The sequence below is a fragment of the Rhinatrema bivittatum genome, chromosome 2 (assembly GCF_901001135.1).
Source record: "Rhinatrema bivittatum chromosome 2, aRhiBiv1.1, whole genome shotgun sequence".
Taxonomy (NCBI): domain Eukaryota; kingdom Metazoa; phylum Chordata; class Amphibia; order Gymnophiona; family Rhinatrematidae; genus Rhinatrema; species Rhinatrema bivittatum.
The window spans coordinates 700,429,762-700,450,354 of record NC_042616.1 but is presented as its reverse complement, the minus strand read 5'-3'; the positions used below and the strand labels follow the sequence as shown (position 1 = coordinate 700,450,354).

The 20,593-nt window shown below is 44.6% G+C and overlaps 1 protein-coding gene across 2 annotated transcripts in view; it reads right to left on the bottom strand.

The window, feature by feature from the left end:
* SLC26A7 (solute carrier family 26 member 7) overlaps positions 1–20,593 on the bottom strand; it is a 311,800-nt gene that overhangs the window by 36,411 nt on the left and 254,796 nt on the right. The window contains exons 13-14 of one of the 2 annotated variants that reach the window (XM_029591660.1): positions 13,068–13,205; positions 9,772–9,820 (exon numbers count right to left, since the gene is read on the bottom strand). In XM_029591660.1, the coding sequence (XP_029447520.1) occupies positions 9,772–9,820; positions 13,068–13,205 (187 nt within the window). The remainder of the gene's footprint in view (positions 1–9,771; positions 9,821–13,067; positions 13,206–20,593) is intronic. The other variant, XR_003854875.1, reaches the window with a different exon arrangement.

The window sequence follows — 20,593 nt, the reverse complement described above, 5'->3', positions numbered from 1 at the left end:
GAATAACTGGTAGTTTTGTCACATATTACTCTCACCTTTATTTGGCTACTGAATCTTTTATAAATAGGAGTAATAACTTTTTTTCAAGATTTCTCTCTTCCACAAATATCAGCTCAGCAAAAAGAATTTTGCATTCTCGTGCTAGAACTGGATAATGCAATTAAAAAAATGAAACTAGGTAAAGCACCGGAACTTGATGGATTGGGTATTGAATTTTATAAGATTCTCCATTCCTCGATCACTGAACATTTGCTGCATTATTATAATGTAGGGAGATAATCAGGCATTGATTATTCTATTTGCAAAATCTGGCAAAAACCTAATTTTCTGGTTTCTTATTGCCCAATCTCTCTTATAAATGTGGACATAAAAATATTTGCTTCTGTATTGGCAAAGTTCCTGGCTGCTGTTATTCTTTTCTTGGTAAGTACTGATCAAACAGGATTCATAAGACCATACTGTAGGGTTTGTAATATTAATAACATCATTGAAACTCTTCGGATGTCTCATAAGAATGAAAGAGAGTATTATTGTTAGCCTTGACTCTGAAAACGTGTTTGATAAAGTACAATGGCCTTATTTGTTTTGGATATTGCTGCAATACGGATTGGATGGAGCATGCTTACAATAGAGTGCTTTATACTGCTTTACAAGCTAGACTGATTGTTAATGGCATTGTCTCTTCTCCAATAGATTTATTTAGTGGTATTAGACATGGATGCCCCCTTTCTACACTCTTATATATTTTACCTGTGGAACCATTGGCTGTAAAATTAAGGTCTTTGTGTAGGGTGTGATGTTTTATGTTTGGAGACCTAGAACACAAGATTAGTCTGTTTGCCAATGATGTAGCACTTTTTCTCACAGACCTCAAAATTCTCTTCAAGAAGCATTAACACTTTTAGTACTTTTTCAGGTTTGACAAATAATTATGATAAATCTGAATTCCTATCAGCGAATCTATGGGTTCGAGATAAGAGGAGTGGGTCCTTTCCCCTTCGATGGGCTTCTGAATTTTGGGTATTCTGGCAGATCTTTCTAAGATGTACTCATTGAATATGACCCTTAAATTAAGAGACATCATAGACCAAATGACTGGGCAGATCTTAGAAGTGTTTTGTGTAAGATGAATCTTTTTCCAAAATTGCTTTATGTTAGGCAAATAATCCCTTGTTGGTTATCAAATAAAGATTTTAATATGCTTAAATCAGTCATAATCTCATTTTCCTGGAAAGGGAGGGGAGCCAGGGTTAGATATAATAAGCTTATCCAAGGAATTTAGGGCTCTAAATTTGCAGGACTTTAGATTTTATAATGTAGCTTGTCAACTGTATTTTCTATAGGAATGGTTCATGTCAGAGTTTACGTTTTGTATTCGAGGTATGGTAGAGACTCATGTTAAACCATTTTCATATGAGTTTGAGTGATGCTACCATGCCTGTTGAATTACACACCTATCTCTTGTTTCAAGCAGTGGTACAAGCATGATGATTTCTTTGCAAATGGTTGAAGCAGTCCCATTTAATATCAGAATTTTTGCCTTTGACAGGCAATGGCAAATTTATTCCTGTGTGGGAGAACAGAATATTTGTGGAATGGAATCTACAGGAGGGGTAAAGGACATTTCAATTTTTTATAATAAAGCACAAGGTGTCCTTTGCTCCTTTATATTTTTGTACAATTATGGGAACAGTTTGATCTTTCAAATAAAAAATGTTATGCATATTTACAAGTGCAACATTATATTTCTTCATTGAAACAATATTCTGAACTTTTATTGCAATCTAATACATTAGAAACTGAAATCAGAATTATTAGCAATAGAGGTAATAAATTATCATAATGCTATAAACTGTGTCTTCTTAAGACTAGTCCCCAAACATTAGAAGTTTTGGCTATCTATTGGACTATGCAAATTAGTCTGACTGTTTCATCACTGATATGACACAGTATTTTTCAAACATTGATAAAATGTCTATTTACGCTCATTATCAGGAAATACAATTTAAAATATATCACTCTTACATTGATGTAGTAATAGCATATAAAATGGTGATTGCCTCATCGGCTTTTGGTCCTAAGTCTCAAATGACAAATGGATCTCTGGTTCACAGTTTTGTATTGTGTCCCAGAATTTTTTAACTTTTGGGAAGTAATATTTAAAATACTAGAACAAATTATTATAATCAATCCCCCATTTTGTGATAAATGGTTACTAGTTGGAACCATTTCGTGGGTGGCTGGCATATCTGCAGGACATAGAAAATTTGCCCAAATTGCAGTATTAGTAGCTAAGCATTGTATTTTATTGCACTGGCTCAAGGACAACACACCTTCTACGTTATAGTATCAGCATATGGTCAACATGATGCAGGCCAAATGCCTTGATGTACTACATACAGAAAGAAATAAAAAAGAGTATGTATGTACAAGCGAGGAAACTCTTTTATTCATTGTTACCAGTTATAGTCAGAGACAGATTGCAGGAAGTGAACTATTCTGTTAGCTGGACAGCTTGACAATAACAAGATCATTTATATGTCTGAAAGTAAGTATAGTTGATGAGTAGATGGTTGTCCTTGTCTGTTTTTATGTGATTACTAAAGTAACTTTGATTCTTATATATGAAAAAATGATGCAATATTATATGTTGCTATAAGGACGAAACTTTTTGAATTTTATATATCCTATATACTTGTATCATAAAAATTTTAAAAAAATGTAAAAAAAAAAAAAAGGGAGTTCTTGATATGTTGGCAAGTATCCCGGGAAAAACATAAATCCTGAGTCATTTTGGAGAGAATTATCCTTTCTAGGTTGGAGTTTGGGAGAGGGGGATCTCTAAGATGTAGTTGTCCTCGAGTAGTCAGCCCGTGGGCTGGTGGGGCCGAGGGCCGCTCCAGTACAGGGAGGGCCCTGCAGGAGTTTTTCCCCTCAAGGGAAGAGGCCCGAGGCTGTGAAGCAGAGAAATGACAATTCATCTCCTTGAGGAACTGGATGAGGTCCAAGCAATAGAGAGTCTGGAGCAGGAGATGAGGGGAACCTCAGCGGAAGCAAGAACTGGAGTGTGGAAGAGACCGGGGAATCCTGCACATTGTCCTAGAGAGGGACCCAGGATGAAGGAAAAGTAGTTTCAAAGGTAATGGTGTTGTGAATGTCCTGTCTTCATAGGTGTCCTGTCTTCACTGTTGTCCTGTTTTCACAGTGTCCTGCTTCCACAGCAGCTTGCCTGTTTCTGTTACTAATGCTGTTGTTCATGCTTTCATAGTTTCTGTGTTTGCAGTTATACTGCCAACTGGAGGTCAGCCTACATGTTCATAGCTTCAGTGCAGCTGGCTTTAAGTTAACTTCTGACTTGAAGCTGGGTGTATTTTCCTCCTATTTCTCTCTGAAACTAGTCAGCTCTGCACTGACCAGGCCTATGTGATTCAGCAGCTAATCTGGCTATCCCTGCATAATTATTTTCATTTTACCAGTCCTTATTTCTGTGGCCCAGACTACTCTGGTCATTGTAATCTTCAGTTTATGCACTATAAGACTTCTGGTCATTGTAATCTTCAGTTTATGCACTGTAAGACTCTAGAATTTGTTTCACTTGTTAATAAAGTTTGGAGTTGAAGAAGTGGCCTCCTCTGTCTGTGAGTAAGGACCGAGTTAAGCTATCTGTTATAGCTGTGCATAGGAAACGCATAGACAGAACAGTGAGTAACTTTTGAGGTCGGGTGTGAATGATCATTTGGGGATATACATTCTATGTCCCAGAAGAGGTGACGAGAAACGGAAAATAATGGGAATGAAAAGATCTAATTTTGGTTCATATATAATATGAGAGGACTGGAAGATTTAATTGCACTTCAACCCTTTAGGTACCAATGTATTATCTTGGATGTTTACTCTGACTGTGTATCCCATGAATTCTGAGTATTTAATGCTAAATACCTGCCCTATATTGAAAAGTACATAGTGTCTGGCTGTAAAATCAGAAATAAAGTTGAGAGTTTTGGTTTTACCTGAGAGCGGTGTCTATTTTCAAGGCTTTATTTGTGCCAGCACTGATGGATTCCTATAGGAACTGGGTTCATGGAGGGGAGAAAGGCCAGTGTTCTCCCTGATCAGACAAGGGAAAATGAGCTACCCCTACTATTTTTATCCGGGTCCATTTCACCAGCTGCATGATCCGTAATTTAGAACCCACAAAATAAATTTGAGAGTTTGTCTTCTCTTATTCAGGGACGATATCCTTCATCATTTTATGTTTCCTGGATTTAGGGTTACGTATATATACTTTGGGTAGATTATAAAAGGTGCACGCGCGGGCGTACACGTGCACACGCTACCCGGCGCGACACATGTATGCCCTATTGTATAACTTGCGCGTGGGGATGCACAATTGTGAACCTTGCACGCGCTGAGCCCGCACCGAGCCGCACTGCCTTCCCCCGTTTCCCTACCCCCCCCCCACCCCACCTTCCCTTCCCCTACCTCCCCCGCCCTTTCCCCCCTACCTTTTTCTTTTTTTTTTTTCTTGTTTCAAAACTTACTTCAGCCCTGGGGCTGCCAGCGTGCAATTCCCCGCACAGCGGCAAATGGCCACTGTGCCTCTGACCCCGCCCCGCTCCCTTCTCGCCCCTTTAATAAAGCCCCGGGACTTACACGCGTCCCGGGGCTTTACATGTGTCGCTGGGCCTTTTGAAAATAGGCCCAGCGCGTGTAACCCTTTGAAAATCCGGCCCTTTTGTTTTTAAGTTTGTATTAGCTTGGCAAGTTGAGGTTGGGGATAGAGGGAGAGGAAAATTAATTATTGTAAAGCACTTAGATATTTTATATTACGTGATACATTGAGCTGAATAAATGAAATAAATGAAAATTATTATTATTTAATAACTCTGGGGTCAATTCATCCATTTTGAGGCTGAAAAAGAAGCTAAGAAGTACAGATATGCAGGCAGTTTGGCAAATAAAAATCTTTGCTATTAAAAACCAAAGCAGAGGATTCATGAGAGGCCATATAGGAGTGGGACAGGGACACCAGTCCCATCACCAGTAAGACCTGGGTGAGCCCTTGTCTAGCTAGAGAGAGGAATAGGTTAGAGTAGTGGAAGATACCATTTAAATACAGCCACTCCCTTTGTGGAGTCTAGAAGGGCCGTCCCCCTAAGACTCTATTTAGGTGCTCTCCACAGTGAGTTCGGGAGGCAGTCCATTTAGGCAGGGCCTGTGGAAGCACTAGGCGAACTAGGCCTGGGCCTATGGCGCCGAGCATTAGGGGGCGCCGAGCATTGGTATACCGAGGGGAGGTCAGGGGGAGTTTTGTGTTAGTTCACAATGTGCCTGGCAGTGGAAGGTGTTTCTGCTGCTGTTACTGTGAGGTGACACCAGAATTTGAAAATATCTTTTAGTATGATGAGCTATAAGGAAAACATCCAAGCTCCATTGTTTGGGGGAATTTCAGTGGTTGCACAGAGTTAGGGAACTGGAGGTGCAGCAGGAAGATCGGCAGGACCGTGGTGGAGCTCATGTCACTACGGCCCTAAGAAAAAGGTCGCGTCCAAACCTGCAGGTGCTCCTCCTCCTTCCTACCTGTGCAGCCCCAGAAGAAAACGTTGCCGGAGCCACATGGGCAGGAAAGGAGGAGGAGCATCACCCGCGTACAGAAGAGGAGAGCGTTTATAGTCATCCATGAATCTCAAGTCACAGCGGGCTGAGAAGAGGAGGAGGCCCGGTAGCAGGGCAACCGCCATGGATCCCACATTGTGGGTGGCCCGAGAAGATCAGGGCCGCTGCAGAGCCCATCCTGCTGCGTCCCATGAAGAGGAGGCCCAGAGGCAAGAGAGAGGCTGCGGGCCTGTAGAGTGTGTGTGTGTGTGTGTGTGTGTGTGTGTGTGTGTGTGTGTGTGTGTGTGTGTGTGTGTTTGAAATGAGTTGAGAGATTGTGTGTGTGTATGAGAAGAGTTGAGAGACTGTAGTGGGAGTGAGGCCCTGAATGTTTGCAGAAACAGCATGTGAGAGCCTCTGTGTGTGTGAGAGAGGCAGCATGTGAGAGTGAGAGCCTGTGCTTGAGCAAGACAGCATGTGGGAGTGAGAGAGAGCCTGTGTGTGTGAGAGTCAGCATGTGCCAGTGAGAGATTGTGTATCAATGATTGTATGAGAGAGAGCATGTGATTGTGAGAGCCTGTGCTTGAGCAAGACAGCATGTGGGAGTGAGAGAGAGCCTGTGTGTGTGTGTCAGACAGCATGTGCAAGAGAGTTTGTGTGTATGAATGATTGTATGAGAGAGAGCATGTGAGAGTGAGAGCCTGTGTGTGGGTGTGAGACAGAGAGAAAGCATGTGAGAATGAGAACCTGACTGTGTGTTTGAGGGAAGAAGATAGATGGAGAGAAAAGAAATAGAAAAAAAGACAATATAAAAGGAATTGGCAAAAATATAAGAAAGGGAAGGTGACCAACCAATTAGAAAACTAAGATCAGACAGCAAAGGTAAAAAAAAATAAATTACTTTTTACTGATTGGCACATGTAATCTTTGGTAATGTGCAAGAATAGCACTTTCTCTATGCGGATCTCACAATGTATGCTAGCCTTTGCCCTCATATGTCACATAGTGAGGGCAAAGGTAGCGCAGGCGCCATTTTGAATACTGGCAATACAGCCCGAGTGCAGGAGGTCGCTCCCGAACCCCCGCTGGACTTTTGGCAAGTCTTGTGGGGGTCAGGAGGCCCCCCCAAGCTGGCCAAAAGTCCCTGGGGGTCCAGCGGGGGTCCGGGAGCGATCTCCTGCACTCGTGCCGTCGGATGCCAGGAACGAAAATAGCACCGATAGCCTTGCCCTTACTTTGTCACAGGGGCTACCGGTGCCATTGGTCAGCCCCTGTCACATGGTAGGAGCACAAGATGGCGCAGGCCATCCAGTGCTCCTACCATGTGACAGGATCCGGCCAATGGCACGGATACCCTGTCACAAGGTAAGGGCAAAGGACGGCCCGGTAGCCGGAGGACAGCCCGGGGCGGGAGATCGCTTCCGGGACCCCCACTGGACCACCAGGTACCTGTAAAAAGGTTTTGGGGGGGTCGGGAGGGTGGGGGAAGCTAAGGGGTTACTTTTAAAGGGTCGGGTGGGTTTTTTGTTTATCGGCTGGACAGCCGATAAACAAAACGCGAACGGGCCCGATGGGAAAAAACCCACATGTGAATCTGAACCAGAATCCGAACCGATTCCGGTTCCGATTCACATCTCTACAATTTACCCCCTGCACACTTATCTCATTCCTGTCTTCTAGTCTTTAGAGATCCACAGTGTTTATCCCATGCCCTTTGAATTCTTTGACTGTTTTCTTCTTTACACCTCCTCTGGAAGGGCATTCCAGGCCTTCATCACTCTCTCTGTGAAGAAATATTTCCTGGCGTTGCTTCTGAGCCCCCAACCCCCGCAGTTTCATTTCATGTCCTCTAGTTCTATTGTTTTCTTTCCAATGGAAAAGGTTCAAAGTCCATACATCATTGAAAACTTTTAGATATCTGAAGGTCTGTATCATATCTCCCTTGCACCTCCTCTCTTCCAGGAGACATATATTCAGATCCTTCAGTCTCTCCTCATATGTCTTCCAATATAGATCTCACACCCTTCTCTGGACCGCCTCCATCCTGTCTTCTATCAGTTTTGAGATACAGGCTCCAGAATTGAACATAATACTCCAGGTGAGGCCTCACCAAGGATCTGTGACACAACTGCCGACTTTCTCAGAAAGTATCAAGGATCAGCTCTGAAATGGGACTATTTTTTTCCAGAGGCTGTTTTTGCTTCCATTCCAATGGAATCTGATATATTAAAATGAAGTAGTGTTGCATGGGCTCCCAGCAATTTCTTATGGAGGAAAAGGAAAAAAAGCACATTTTCCTCCCATAGGAAACAATACAGGCAAAAGGAAGGCCAGCCAGATTTACTCTGCTTAGAGTAAGTTAATTTGGGATACAGGCCACAAGGAGGAGAATAAAAACTTTATATCCAGATGAGTGAAGAGCCATTTTTGGGCAGGAATGGGAGTGGAGCACAGCCCATAATGAAGGGTATAGGTGAGTTTTGAATAACTTCTGAAGAACCTTGTAAGAGTTTGAAAACAATGAATAGTAGTAGTCTTTTACAACCGCAGATATTTGAGAAAATGCAATACTCTGCCACTGTTCACCTTCTGGAGGCATGAATCAATCCCTTTGTGGATATCCATATAATGGAAACCTGTTCTCATGCATAACAATATGCTTCCCACATCTTAAAAAAGGAGGCACCATGGCTAAGAAGCTCGAAAGTATGTAACCCCAGCAATGAGAAGTGCAATTGGTAGAGCTTTATTAGCAATTATTCACATTAATACAGTGAAGGCATGGACTATGGATAGGCTATAGGACAGTGCATTATAGATAGTAATCACGTCACCTCTGATAAAGCACATCTGTACTGTGGATAGAGTAACACATTCAGGTTCTCACCAATCAGACCCCACACCCTAACATAAAATCTAGAAAAATACCTTTTTTAATAGATTCACTGGGCAAGTTTTCAACCTATTCACAGAAGTGCAAAGTCTGCTGGCTGTTTTATCTGAACGCCTATGCATCAGTTTTCAAAGGCCATGGCAAAATTCACTTTGAAATTTGCTTCAGGAAGTCACAAGATTTACACTTGTTTTTTTGTAGGTACATCCATGGAAATCAATACTTGTAGTTTTGAAAATGGCGAACAAAAGTACGCTGGATTTTATAAGATACGTGCATAGCCGCGCGTATCTTATAAAATCCGGGGTTGGCGCGCGCAAGGGGGTGCACATTTGTGCAACCTGCGCGCGCCCCGAGCCCAGCACGCGCTGCCTGTTCCCTCTGCCCTCCCCCCCCCTTCCCCTCCCTTCCCCTACCTAACCCACACTCCCCCCCCCCCGGCCCTATCTAAACCCCCCCCCTTACCTTTGTTGGCAGATTTACGCCTGCTGAAAGCAGACGTAAATCTGTGCGCGCCAGCGGGCTGCTGGCGCGCCATCACCCGACCCAGGGGCTGGTCCGGTGGCCTCGACCATTCCCCCGGGCCAGCGCCACACCCCCGGGCCCGCCCCCGAAACGCCGTGTCATTTTCGGAATGCCCCCAACACGCCCCCGAAATGACCCTTTTACGAAGCCCTGGGACTTATGCGCGTCCCAGGGCTCTGCGCGCGCAGGGCATTTAAAATCCGGCCCTGTATGCCTAAGTAAAAGTCTCATTTTGTTGATTCTCATTCATACTTCTACCCGGGCAGACAGCCAATTTACATAAGAACATGAGATAAGCCATACTGGGTCAGACCAAGAGTCCATCAAGCCCAGCATCCTGTTTCCAACAGAGGCCAAACAAAGTCACAAGTACCTGGAAAATGTCCAAACATTAAATAGATCTCAAGCTACTATTGCTTATTAATTAATGGCAGTTTATGGATTTTTCCTCTAGGAACTCATCCATATGTTTTTTAAACCCAGTTACACTAACTGCCATAACCACATCCTCTGGCAATGATTTCCAGAGCTTAACTATGCGCTGAATGAAAAAGAATTTTCTTCGATTTGTTTTACATGAATAGATGGATGTTTGTTTGTTTTTTGTTTTGTTTTTTTAAATGGCCTCTAAATCATCATTCACATAGAAAAAAATGAAAAACTCAAATTTTTCATACTTCATGCAACTATAATTGTGCCTGTCACCTTTAATTCTGTCATCACCACCAGTAACTTTGTCCCATAAATTGTAAACTTACCAGTGAAAACTCCACTGGATACAGGATTGAGCAGTATGTTCTCTTCAGACTGAAACACAAACCATGCATTGTTCTTGAAATGTTTTCTTTGGCTCCCTTCAGCTCTTTCTCCCCTTCCTGTCTTCCATTCCCGTCAGCCATCCCCCAAGACATAATACCACATATTATGGGGACATGTATCACTGAACCACCTAGTGGCAAAGTAGGCAGGTACTGTTCTACCTGAATAACTTGCAGCTAATTTTCAAAGACAAACTTATCTGGGTAGTTTTTTTAAGTACATTTTCAAACCTACACATGTAAAAAAGAATCCATTACTTTGCATGTGCAATAACTGCTCATAGTTTACTCCCGCAATCTAAAAATGCTCATTATAATGCCGATGTTTTATATGAGTAAAAGAATGCTTGTTATGAAATATGCTCCTATCTTTTACCCACTGCTTTGGAGAGGGAGTCAAATACTCAGATGTACTTGCATAATTTCTTAAGTTAGAAATTATGCGATCTCTTTGAGGGGGATTTTATTAGATACGTATACTGACGCAATTGTCCGTTCCCAGTTCGCCCAGGGAAAGGATAGGACTTCCTAACTCCCCTAGTTAAAATGCCTCGCTTTTACCCTGTTTGCCCCAATCCTTATAACCCTGCTGTCTAGCCTATTTTTTTTTTTTTATTTTACGCCATCCATAGCAAAAGTTAAATTGTGCAGATAGGGACCCTGGCTCGTGCTTGTGCATGGAAATAGTTACAAGCTCGTTTCATTTAAAAAATCTGGTACACCCATGTCACGCCAGACCACGCCCCCTCCTCGCTCCTTTTTTTGAAAACAAATTTTGTGTTCCGGGAGGCATGCGCATACTTGAGCGCTTTTTAAAATCCACACGGTGTGCACTGGCCCGATGCACACGTGCATCTCCCGGCTTTGGCACACATAGGGCTTTCAAAATCTGCCTGAAAAGGTTTTTCATGCTAGTGAGGATGATGAGATAGCACTGAGAAAAGAAACAAGTTTGACATTCTTGAGGCTGTACTACATTAGCTTTGCAATTATTCCTATTAAAATTCAAATATTAATAATAATAGTCTTTGCAATATCCCAGCTTCTGCTTGTTCCTGTAGTAAAGCCATGAATTCATAATATGATGTGATGTATATGACCGTGGCATCGTAAAATCAAACAGAAATTTGCTGCATGATTATAAAAATGACAAACATGGTTTTTGAGTGAAGAATCCTTGCCAGCAAAGTGGCTAGAATAGAGATGAAAATATTAAGCAATTTACTTTAAAATGTTCATGGAGTGCTATTCTTTGAAAAAGTACAATTGTGTGCCAAAAATAATTTCAGGTTGATTGAAGAAATGAGGCAAAAGGACCACAGAGTCAATAGAAAGGAGTAGCCAAGGCACAGGCAGAGTTTGCCTGCTTACAGGCCGATACAGTATAGTGCGCTCCAACGGAGCGCACTGTTAACCTGCCCTTGGACGTGCCTTTTCCCTTACCCCTTATTCAGTAAGGGGCGGAAAACGCGCATCCAACCCACGGCACCTAATAGCGCGGGCCCTATTAGGTATGCCCGCACGATACAGTAAGTAAAATGTGCAGCCAAAGGTAGGCGCTAGTTTCTGCCAGCACCGGGAAAGTGCACAGAAAAGCAGTAAAAACTGCTTTTCTGTGCACCCTCCGACTTAATATCATGGCGATATTAAGTCAGAGGTCCCGAAGAGTAAAAAAAGTTAAAAAAAAAATTTGAAATGGGCTGGCGGCTGTCGGGCCGAAAACCGGACGCTCAATTTTGCCGGCGTCCGGTTTCTGAGCCCGTGGGTGTCAGCGGGCTCAAGAACCGACGCCGGCAAAATTGAGTGTCGGCTGTCAAACCCACTGACAGCCGCCGCTCCGGGTCAAAAGGAGGTGTTAGGGACGCGCTAGCATACTGAATCGCTAGCATACTGAATCGCGCGCACCGGCGAGTGGCTGGTGCGCGCACCGGGAGAGCGGGCGTTCGTCCGCTCTCCCGCGTTTTTACTGAATCGGCCCATTTGTGGGAGCAAAGGGTAGAGAGGTCACATTGGTGGGGGTGGGAGAAGAAAGGAGACAAATTGAGCACCAACCCCTAGCCTTTGAGGGGAGGACACCTCCCCACCCCCTCAAATTACACCTAAGAGCCAAGGGGAGAATGAACTCAATGGACAACCGCTGGTTTACACTAACTCCTAAACACTGAAGAACAGCCTAAAGTTGGAGGAAAGCTTCCTGTTAGGAGGTAATTTTCAAAAGGATTTATGCACTTAAAACTGGGTTTTACATTTCTAAATTGGCTTTGAAAACTGCTATTTTTACCCATGTAACTCCTTTGAAAATCACCTCCCAATTGAATAAAGCAAGGGTTCCACCATGTTGCCTATATTTAAAAAGAAAACTTCTATTAAAAGGTACAAATGGTAGATGAGTATCTTAATCAGTTGTCCAGTCTTTCTGTCTTGTCTCCCTCAGAGGATCTTTCAAGTCAGGGCTAGGCTGGTCTGGGAAAAGGAGCTAGCAGAACTCTGGTAGGTAAATATGCATTGAGTGTAATGTGGTTACTAAGCAAGGAGGCCAGTTTCAAAGCATTTAGGATTATTTTTGGAGTTAGGATCCAAAATTGGCCCTTTTGAAAATTTACTAGGTCTAAGTGCCTAAATATAGGCTCCTAGTTTCCCTGGGCACCTACATCTAGGTTCCTAAAAAGTGGTTTGCTACAGGGATGGAGTCAGAGTAGGAAAAATAGAAGCTTAGCAATGATTTTCAGCACTAGACATCTAATTTACTCTCCTAAAACTAGGCAAATGGCTTTTTTTTTTTGCAGGATTAAATTTAGAGACCTATATTAAAGTGAATTTTCAATTGAAAATTTAGAATGCTAAGCTTGTTTGAAAATAGACAGGTAATTTAGGGTTAACTTAGCATACTAAATTTAAGAGCTCATTTGTCTTTTTTTTTAATATTGGCCTGAATATGTTTTCCTCCCCAAAATTATTTTATTTGAATGCAAAATAATATATATCTCTGATTTGGGCCTATTAAAGTTAGTATCACACAAAATTCATTCATAATATGCTTTTAACTACAGAAAAACCTGAAATATAGGTGTAAGCAACAAAGCCTGCTGTCCTATAAAATACTTTTGTGATGTGAATAATAAATATGATCAATATGTAAATTAATTCTTGGTATTTTTATGTTTTCTTCCCCACTTACACTAAAAAATGATTTCAGTTTTCTTGTTATTGCAATATTGCTTGCATGCATTACACACCTTGTTATTATCATCAGAGAGCTGAACGACTGCAGGACTCCTTGTATTTATCTTCAGTACATCAGCTTTGAATTTCTTGGCATTCATAAAAAATAGAGGAGTGGTAATTGAAACAATTTTCATCTTCTGGAAAGAATCCTTTGAAGGCAAAAGGAAAATGATAAACCCACTATTAATTTCTGAAAAGAAAACATTTATTATAAATTAAATCAGAAACAATTGTGTATACAAGTTGCTTTCAACACAAATTAAAGTTAGGAGCTACTGTAACGTCCAAACAAGCTGAGGGCAATTTTATAACAGCCTTCCTATGTTAGTTGGCAAAAACAGCTGAAAGTTGCACCAGTGTTCATAGCAGACCAGAGCTGGTGCCATTCTTAATGTTTTGTTTTCTATACAAGAAAATGGCATCAGCCCCGGGTCAGCCAGTCCCATTCAGAGTTAAGCTGCAGCAGTGGGGCAGGAACAAATGGGGATCACTCATGCCCTAATTTTCAAGCTCTGGCTGGGGTAAAACAGGTCTGGGGGTGTAGGAGGTACTGGGGAGAGGGTTCAGGAAAGATTTTTTTTTTATTTTTTGTGGCGGTGGCAGGACCTTAACTTCGAAAATGAAATGAAAAAACAGTAATACAATCGTGTTCTTTCTTTCTTCATTTTGTTTTCAAAACAAATTGAAATGAAAAGGAAAATTGGTTCTTACCTGCTAATTTTCATTCCTGTAGTACCACGGTTTAGCCCAGACTGCTAGGTTAATACTCCCTTCCAGCAGATGGAAACAGAGAAAAACTTGAAGGGCACCCCCTGCAAATACGGTGCTCCACCTGCAGCCCCCTTCAATATAAACAGTATCAAAGCAGAAAAGGAATTCAAACTGGTAACAGGGATCCAAATTTAAATGGCTAAACCAAATCTATGAGAATCAACTATGAAAAAAATTAAGAGCACTTATGAAATCTTTATCCTGTTATATAGTGTGACAGTAAATTAAAAGTTAGAGCAGATCCAAAAAATTCCAGAACATCTAATCTGGGAGGGCGTCTGGGCTAATCCATGGAACTACAGGAACGAAAATTAGCAGGTAAGAACCAATTTTCCTTATCCTGTATGTACCTGGATCAGTCCAGACTGCTGGGATGCACCCAAGCTGCCTTACGTGGGGTGGGACCTAGAAAGCCCCGCTTGAAGCACACCACTTCCAGAACTCTCTGAGTCAGGAGCCCTAACATCCAAGCAGTAATGCCGAGCAAAAGTATGCAAAGATTTCCAAGTCACCACCCTACAGATCTCCTGGGGGGGGGGAACCAACTAACTTTCTGCCCAGGACACAGCCTGAGACCAAATATGACCATTCCACAAGACAAAAAGATGATCCGACAGATGAAATTTATTAGTGACCTCCAAGTAACGCAGAAGAACCCACCTGACATCCAACTTCTTCAATTCATGTGATACAGAGAATCTTGATCCAAATCTGGAAATGCAGGCAACTCAACCGACTGGTTCACATGAAAGGCCAATACAACCTAAGGAAGAAAAGATGGCACTGTTCGCAGAGAAACGCCGGTATCTGAGAACCTAAGAAAAGGTTTGCGACAAGAAAGAGCCTGAATCTCCGAAACTCTCCGAGCCGAGCAGATAGCCACCAAAAACACCGTTTTGAGTGTAAGATCCTTTAAAGTAATGCGCTTGAGCGGTTCAAAAGGAGGTTCACACAACGTTCAAAGGACTAAATTCAAACTCCAAGATGGACATCAGCCCGGAGGGGCGGATTCAAGTGCTTGGCACCTCTAAGAAAACGCACCACGTCAGGATGAACCACTATGGACACTCCTTCCACCTTCCCTCATAAACAGCCTAAGGCCGCCACTTGAACCCTTAGAGAACTGAAAGCTAACCCCTTCGCCAAACCCTCTTGTAAGAAGGTTAGGATGTGGAGTATCGAGGCGTCCCTAGGGGAAACCTTCGACCTACTACACCAAGAGTCAAAAACTTTCCAGACTCGAACATAAGTAAGAGAGGTTGAGGCTTTGCGAGCCAGCAAAAGAGTGGAAATCACCATATCCAGATAACCCTTCTTTCTCAATTGTCGCCTCTCATAAGCCAAGCCGCTAGGCAAAAGCAATCCATCTGGTCAAAAAATATTGGACCTTTCCTCAGGAGATTTGGATGATGACCCAGATAGAGTGAGCTGTCCACTGCAAGGTTAATGAGATTGCAAACCATGGCCTCTGTGGCCATTCCGGAGCCACCAGAACCACCGTCATTGGATGGGCCTCCATTCTTCTTAAGACCTTGCCCACCCGGGGCCAAGGAGGGAAGGCGTAGAGCAGAATGTTGTGGGGCCATGGAAGGAGAAGGGCATCCACACCTTCCTCTCCATGCTCTCTTCTGCGACTGAAGAAGCGTGGCGCCTTGGCATTCCCCGAGTCGCCATTAAATCCAAACGGGGAATCCCCCACTGATGAGTTAACAACTTGAACACCTCGTTGGACAGCTCCTACTCTTCGGGATCTACTCTCTGACGGCTCAGAAAATCCGCCTGAATGTTGTCTACCCCAGCAATGTGAGAAGCCGCTATCCTGAGCAGATTTCTCTCCTCCCAGTCCATGAGCTTGTCCACCTCTGCAGCCACGGGACGGCTCTTTGTTCCTCCTTGCCGGTTGATGTATGCCACCATCGTCACATTGTCGAAGAGCATTCTCACTGACCAATAATGAATGAGAGGCAGGAACATCTGCAAGGCCAATTGTACCGCCCGTGTTTCCAGACAATTGATGGAACATTGTGCATCCTGCTGTGTCCGTTGGCTTTGCGCCACTTGAGACTGGCAAACTGCCCTCGAACCAGAAAGACTGGCATCTGTCATCACAATGATCCACTGAGGGACTTCAAGATCCACCCCCCCAAGACCAGTGTTTGGGGATCAACCACCAAGCTAGACTGGACCTGGCAGGTTCCTGGAGCGGCAAGGGAACTTGAAACTCCTCCGATTTGGGATCCCAACGTGAGAGCAAAGCCCTCTGCAATGGTCTCATATGAGTGAAAGCCCATGGAACCAATTCCAGAGTAGACGCCATAGAACCAAGCACCTGCAAGTAGTCCCATGCCTTGGGAACCGGTAGGGACAATATACGAGGAACTTGAGACATTAGCTTGTCTATCCGTTCCTGCATAAAGAAAGCTTTCCCAATCTGAGTATCGAACCTTGCCCCCCAAAACTCCAGGACCTGGGTAGGACACAACTGGCTCTTGGCAGAATTGATTATCCACCCCAGGGAGTGAAGGGTCTGCACCACTTTGGCAACCGCCACCTTGCATAGTTCCTCTGACTTCACTCGAATGAGCCAATCGTCCAAGTAGGGATGGACTAGAATCCCCTCCCATCGGAGAGCCACTACCACCATTACCTTGGTAAAGGTGCAGGGAGCGGTAGCCAGCCTAAACAGCAGGGCCTGAAACTGGTAATGTTTGCTGAGGATCAGGAACCGGAGATACCTCTGATGTTCCTTCTGAATCGCAATGTGCAGGTATGCTTCCGTCAAATCGAGGGAAGCTAAAAATTCCCCCCCCCCCCCCCCGACGGAGGCGATTACGGAATGTAAAGTTTCCATGCGAAAATGGGGCATTCTAAGAGCTCTGTTGACTTTCTTTAGATCCAAAATCGGACGGAAGGACCCCTCCTTCTTAGGAACCACATAATAAATTGAATATCTACCAGTCTTTAGTTCATCTGAAGGGATCGGGAGCACCGCTCCTAGGTCTATCAATCGACGAAGCGTTTGAAACACTTGGCACCTTTTCTCCAGGGACCCGCAGGGAGACACCAGAAACATATCGTGCAAGGGATGAGCAAAATCTAAGGCATAACCGTGTTGTATAATGTTTTGAACCCAGTGGTCCGGTGTGAGTTTGAACCACTCCTCGTAAAACAGGGACAGCCATCACCCGATGACTGGAATGAAGGAGTGAGATGGGATGATTTAGTTCCTGTCCGCACCCGGGGTGCCTCCGTCTCGGGCAGGCCTACGGCCGTGAAAGGAATGAGACCAAGACTGAGACCTCCCGGCCGTCTGCCTTTGGCCAAAAGGAGCCGGTTTAGACTGGTGATTATGGCGCTGACCTCTAAAATGAGAACGGGAAGGACCAGAATCCCTAGAGGCTTTCGGCCTATCCTCTAGGAGCTTGTACACTTTATTCTCCCCCAAGGACTTAATGAGCTGTTCCAAATCATCCTCAAAAAGGAATTTCTCCCTAAAAGGAAAAGCTCCCAGCTGCGATTTGGAGGAAACATGGGCCGACCAATTACAGAGCCACAAAAGCCTGCGGGCCGACACCGCAGAAGCCATAGTGTGCGAAGACATACGGAGAAGATCGTACAAAGCATCGGCCCCATACGCCACTGCAGCTTCCAAATGATCAGCCTGCGCCGCCTCTTCCGGGGAAAGATTCCTGGTACTCAGGAGCTGTTGCACCCACTGGAGACTCACAAACAGCTGCCCTAACCCCAAGAGCCGACACCTCGAAGATGCGTTTGAGGAGAACCTCAAGCTTATGATCCTGGGGGTCTTTAAGGGCTGCCACTCCAACAACCGGAATAGTTGTATGCTTCGTGACTGTTGACATGGCCGCATCAACCTTAGGAACCTTAAGAAGATCCAGAGAGTCGTCCGGCAGCAGGTACAATTTGTCCATAGCTCGGCCTACCCAAAGGCTAGCTTCCGGAGTATCCCACTCCCGAAACATCAGCTGAAGTAACATGGGATGAAAGGAAAAGTTCTAGCCGGAGGGCAAAGACCAGTCAGTACCGGATCCACTGTGTCCTGGTCCTGAGGCGCCTGTCCGGCCAGTATGCCCAGCTCCGCGAGGACATGCGGGATCATCGGCTCCAATTCCTCCCTACGAAAGAATCTAAGGACTCGAGGATCATCCCCTTCCAGCAGCACCACACGCTCGGATTCTTCATCCGCATCCGCCTGAAGCGCATCCGCCAGCGCAGTATTTCCCTGGTACCCGGGACCAGACCCTCCCCGGACCACCTAATCCGAGAGACCTCAGGAGGTTCCAGCCTAGGAACCTTCACAAGAGGAGAGGACCCAGCCACAGGCCAATCCGGAGCAGGCTCGGGATCCCCCTTGACATAAGGCTAGCTAAATATGCCTTTTGCATCAATAAAACAAAGTCCGCCGAAAAGGGTGGCTGCCCCTTTAAATTCTCCCGCGGGGGTGTTCCCAAAGCAGCAAGGGAGGAGGGAAAGGAGTCGTGGGGAGACCCAGGGCACTGATTGTGTGGAAACAGCTGAGGAGGGAGATCCCCTCCCCCTACCAAGCAATCTGCATCAGCATCTGCAGCACCTAAAATGTCCGCCGTTCCCGCATTCCGCGGGAGCGGAGCAGGCCTAGCACCACAGGGTAGCTTCGGATTGCCCGCACCACGGGACCGAGCTGTTTGCTTCCCCCTCCCGCGGCCGGTGCTGCCAACGGGCCCTCACCCCCGGGTAGACACCGGGAGCAGAGGTTCTCACAGGAGAGCCACGTCGCCGGCTCCCCACAGGCACAACATGCCAAGGAGTGCGGCATTGCCGCGGTCTAGAGGAGGGGAAGCCTCAAAAATGACATCTGGAGTCTGGGAGGCCAAAGGAAAGCTGCGCTGTCTTTTTTTTTTTTTTAAATCGGCAAAACGACGCGCACTGGCCTCACCAGAGCACAACTCATGGTTGTCTCTGGGCCAGGGAGGGAGGGACCGGCCCACTGGTAAATTCCCCCAGTCACTCATCATTCAGCTGCTCCGGGAATGCGGGAAGCTAAGAGAAGACCCCGGCAAGCCTACCAGAGAGGAGGGAAAGAGAAAATCAACCGTCCCCTCGGGAGGCCCCTTTTTTTTTTTTTTTTTTAAGTGACAGCAGCTTTGATTTAGCCAAACAAATAATAAGGATTCCTGAACCCGTTTTTTTTTTAAGAATCAAGCTACCAGGACCACAGGTTCTGCCACCTTCATCTACTGGAGACAGAGAAATACTGAAGGGGGCTGCAAGTGGAGCACCGTACTTACAGCGGGTGCCCTTCAAGTTTTTCTCTGTCTCCATCTGCTGGGAGGCATAACCCAGCAGTCTGGGCTGATCTGGGTACATACAGGGAACAGGAAATTTCCTGTTTTGTATCAAATGAAAGCACATCCCTAGAGATTAAAGTCCTGAAGGGACACTCCTGTTTCTTAGTCATGGTTTGATGCTAGGGTGAGCATTCGTTGCAACATATTGGCAATCCGCAACGTATATGCCATATTCATTGTATTCGTGAGGGTCACGAAACGTATGGCAAACCCCCAAGAATACAACATATCACTAACGAATAAACCCCCACCCTCCTGACTCCCCCCCCCCCCCCCAAGACTTGCCAAAAGTCCCTGGTGGTCCAGCGGGGGTCCTGGAGCAATCTCCTGCACTTGGGCCGTTGGCTGCCAGTATTCAAAATGGCGCCTAGCCTTTGCCCTTACTATGTCACAGGGGCTACCGGTGCCATTGGTCGGCCCCTGTCACATGGTCGGAGCACAAGATGGCGCCGGCCGTCCATTGCATTGATTTAATGACTGGAAAAGGAACAGTGTGCAAAACCAAGGCTCTCGTGCTAAACTTTCAAAAGGGAAACTTTGATAAAATGAAAAAAATTGTTAGAAAAAAACTGAAAGGAGCAGCTACAAAAGTAAAAAATGTCAAAGAGGCGTGGTCATTGTTAAAAAATACCATTCTAGAAGCACAGTCCAGATGTATACCACACATTAAGAAAGGTGGAAAGAAGGCAAAACGATTACCAGCATGGTTAAAAGGGGAGGTGAAAGAAGCTATTTTAGCCAAAAGATCTTCATTCAAAAATTGGAAGAAGGATCCAACAGAAGAAAATAGGATAAAGCATAAACATTGGCAAGTTAAATGTAAGACATTGATAAGACAGGCTAAGAGAGAATTTGAAAAGAAGTTGGCTGTAGAGGCAAAAACTCACAGTAAAAACTTTTTTTAAATATATCCGAAGCAGAAAGCCTGTGAGGGAGTCAGTTGGACCGTTAGATGATCGAGGGGTTAAAGGGGCACTTAGAGAAGATAAGGCCATCGCACAAAGATTAAATGATTTCTTTGCTTCGGTGTTTACTGAAGAGGATGTTGGGGAGGTACCCGTAATGGAGAAGGTTTTCATGGGTAATGATTCAGATGGACTGAATCAAATCACGGTGAACCTAGAAGATGTGGTAGGCCTGATTGACAAACTGAAGAGTAGTAAATCACCTGGACCGGATGGTATACACCCCAGAGTTCTGAAGGAACTAAAAAAATGAAATTTCAGACCTATTAGTAAAAATTTGTAACTTATCATTAAAATCATCCATTGTACCTGAAGACTGGAGGATAGCAAATGTAACCCCAATATTTAAAAAGGGCTCCAGGGGCGATCCGGGAAACTACAGACCGGTTAGCCTGACTTCAGTGCCAGGAAAAATAGTGGAAAGTGTTCTAAACATCAAAATCACAGAACATA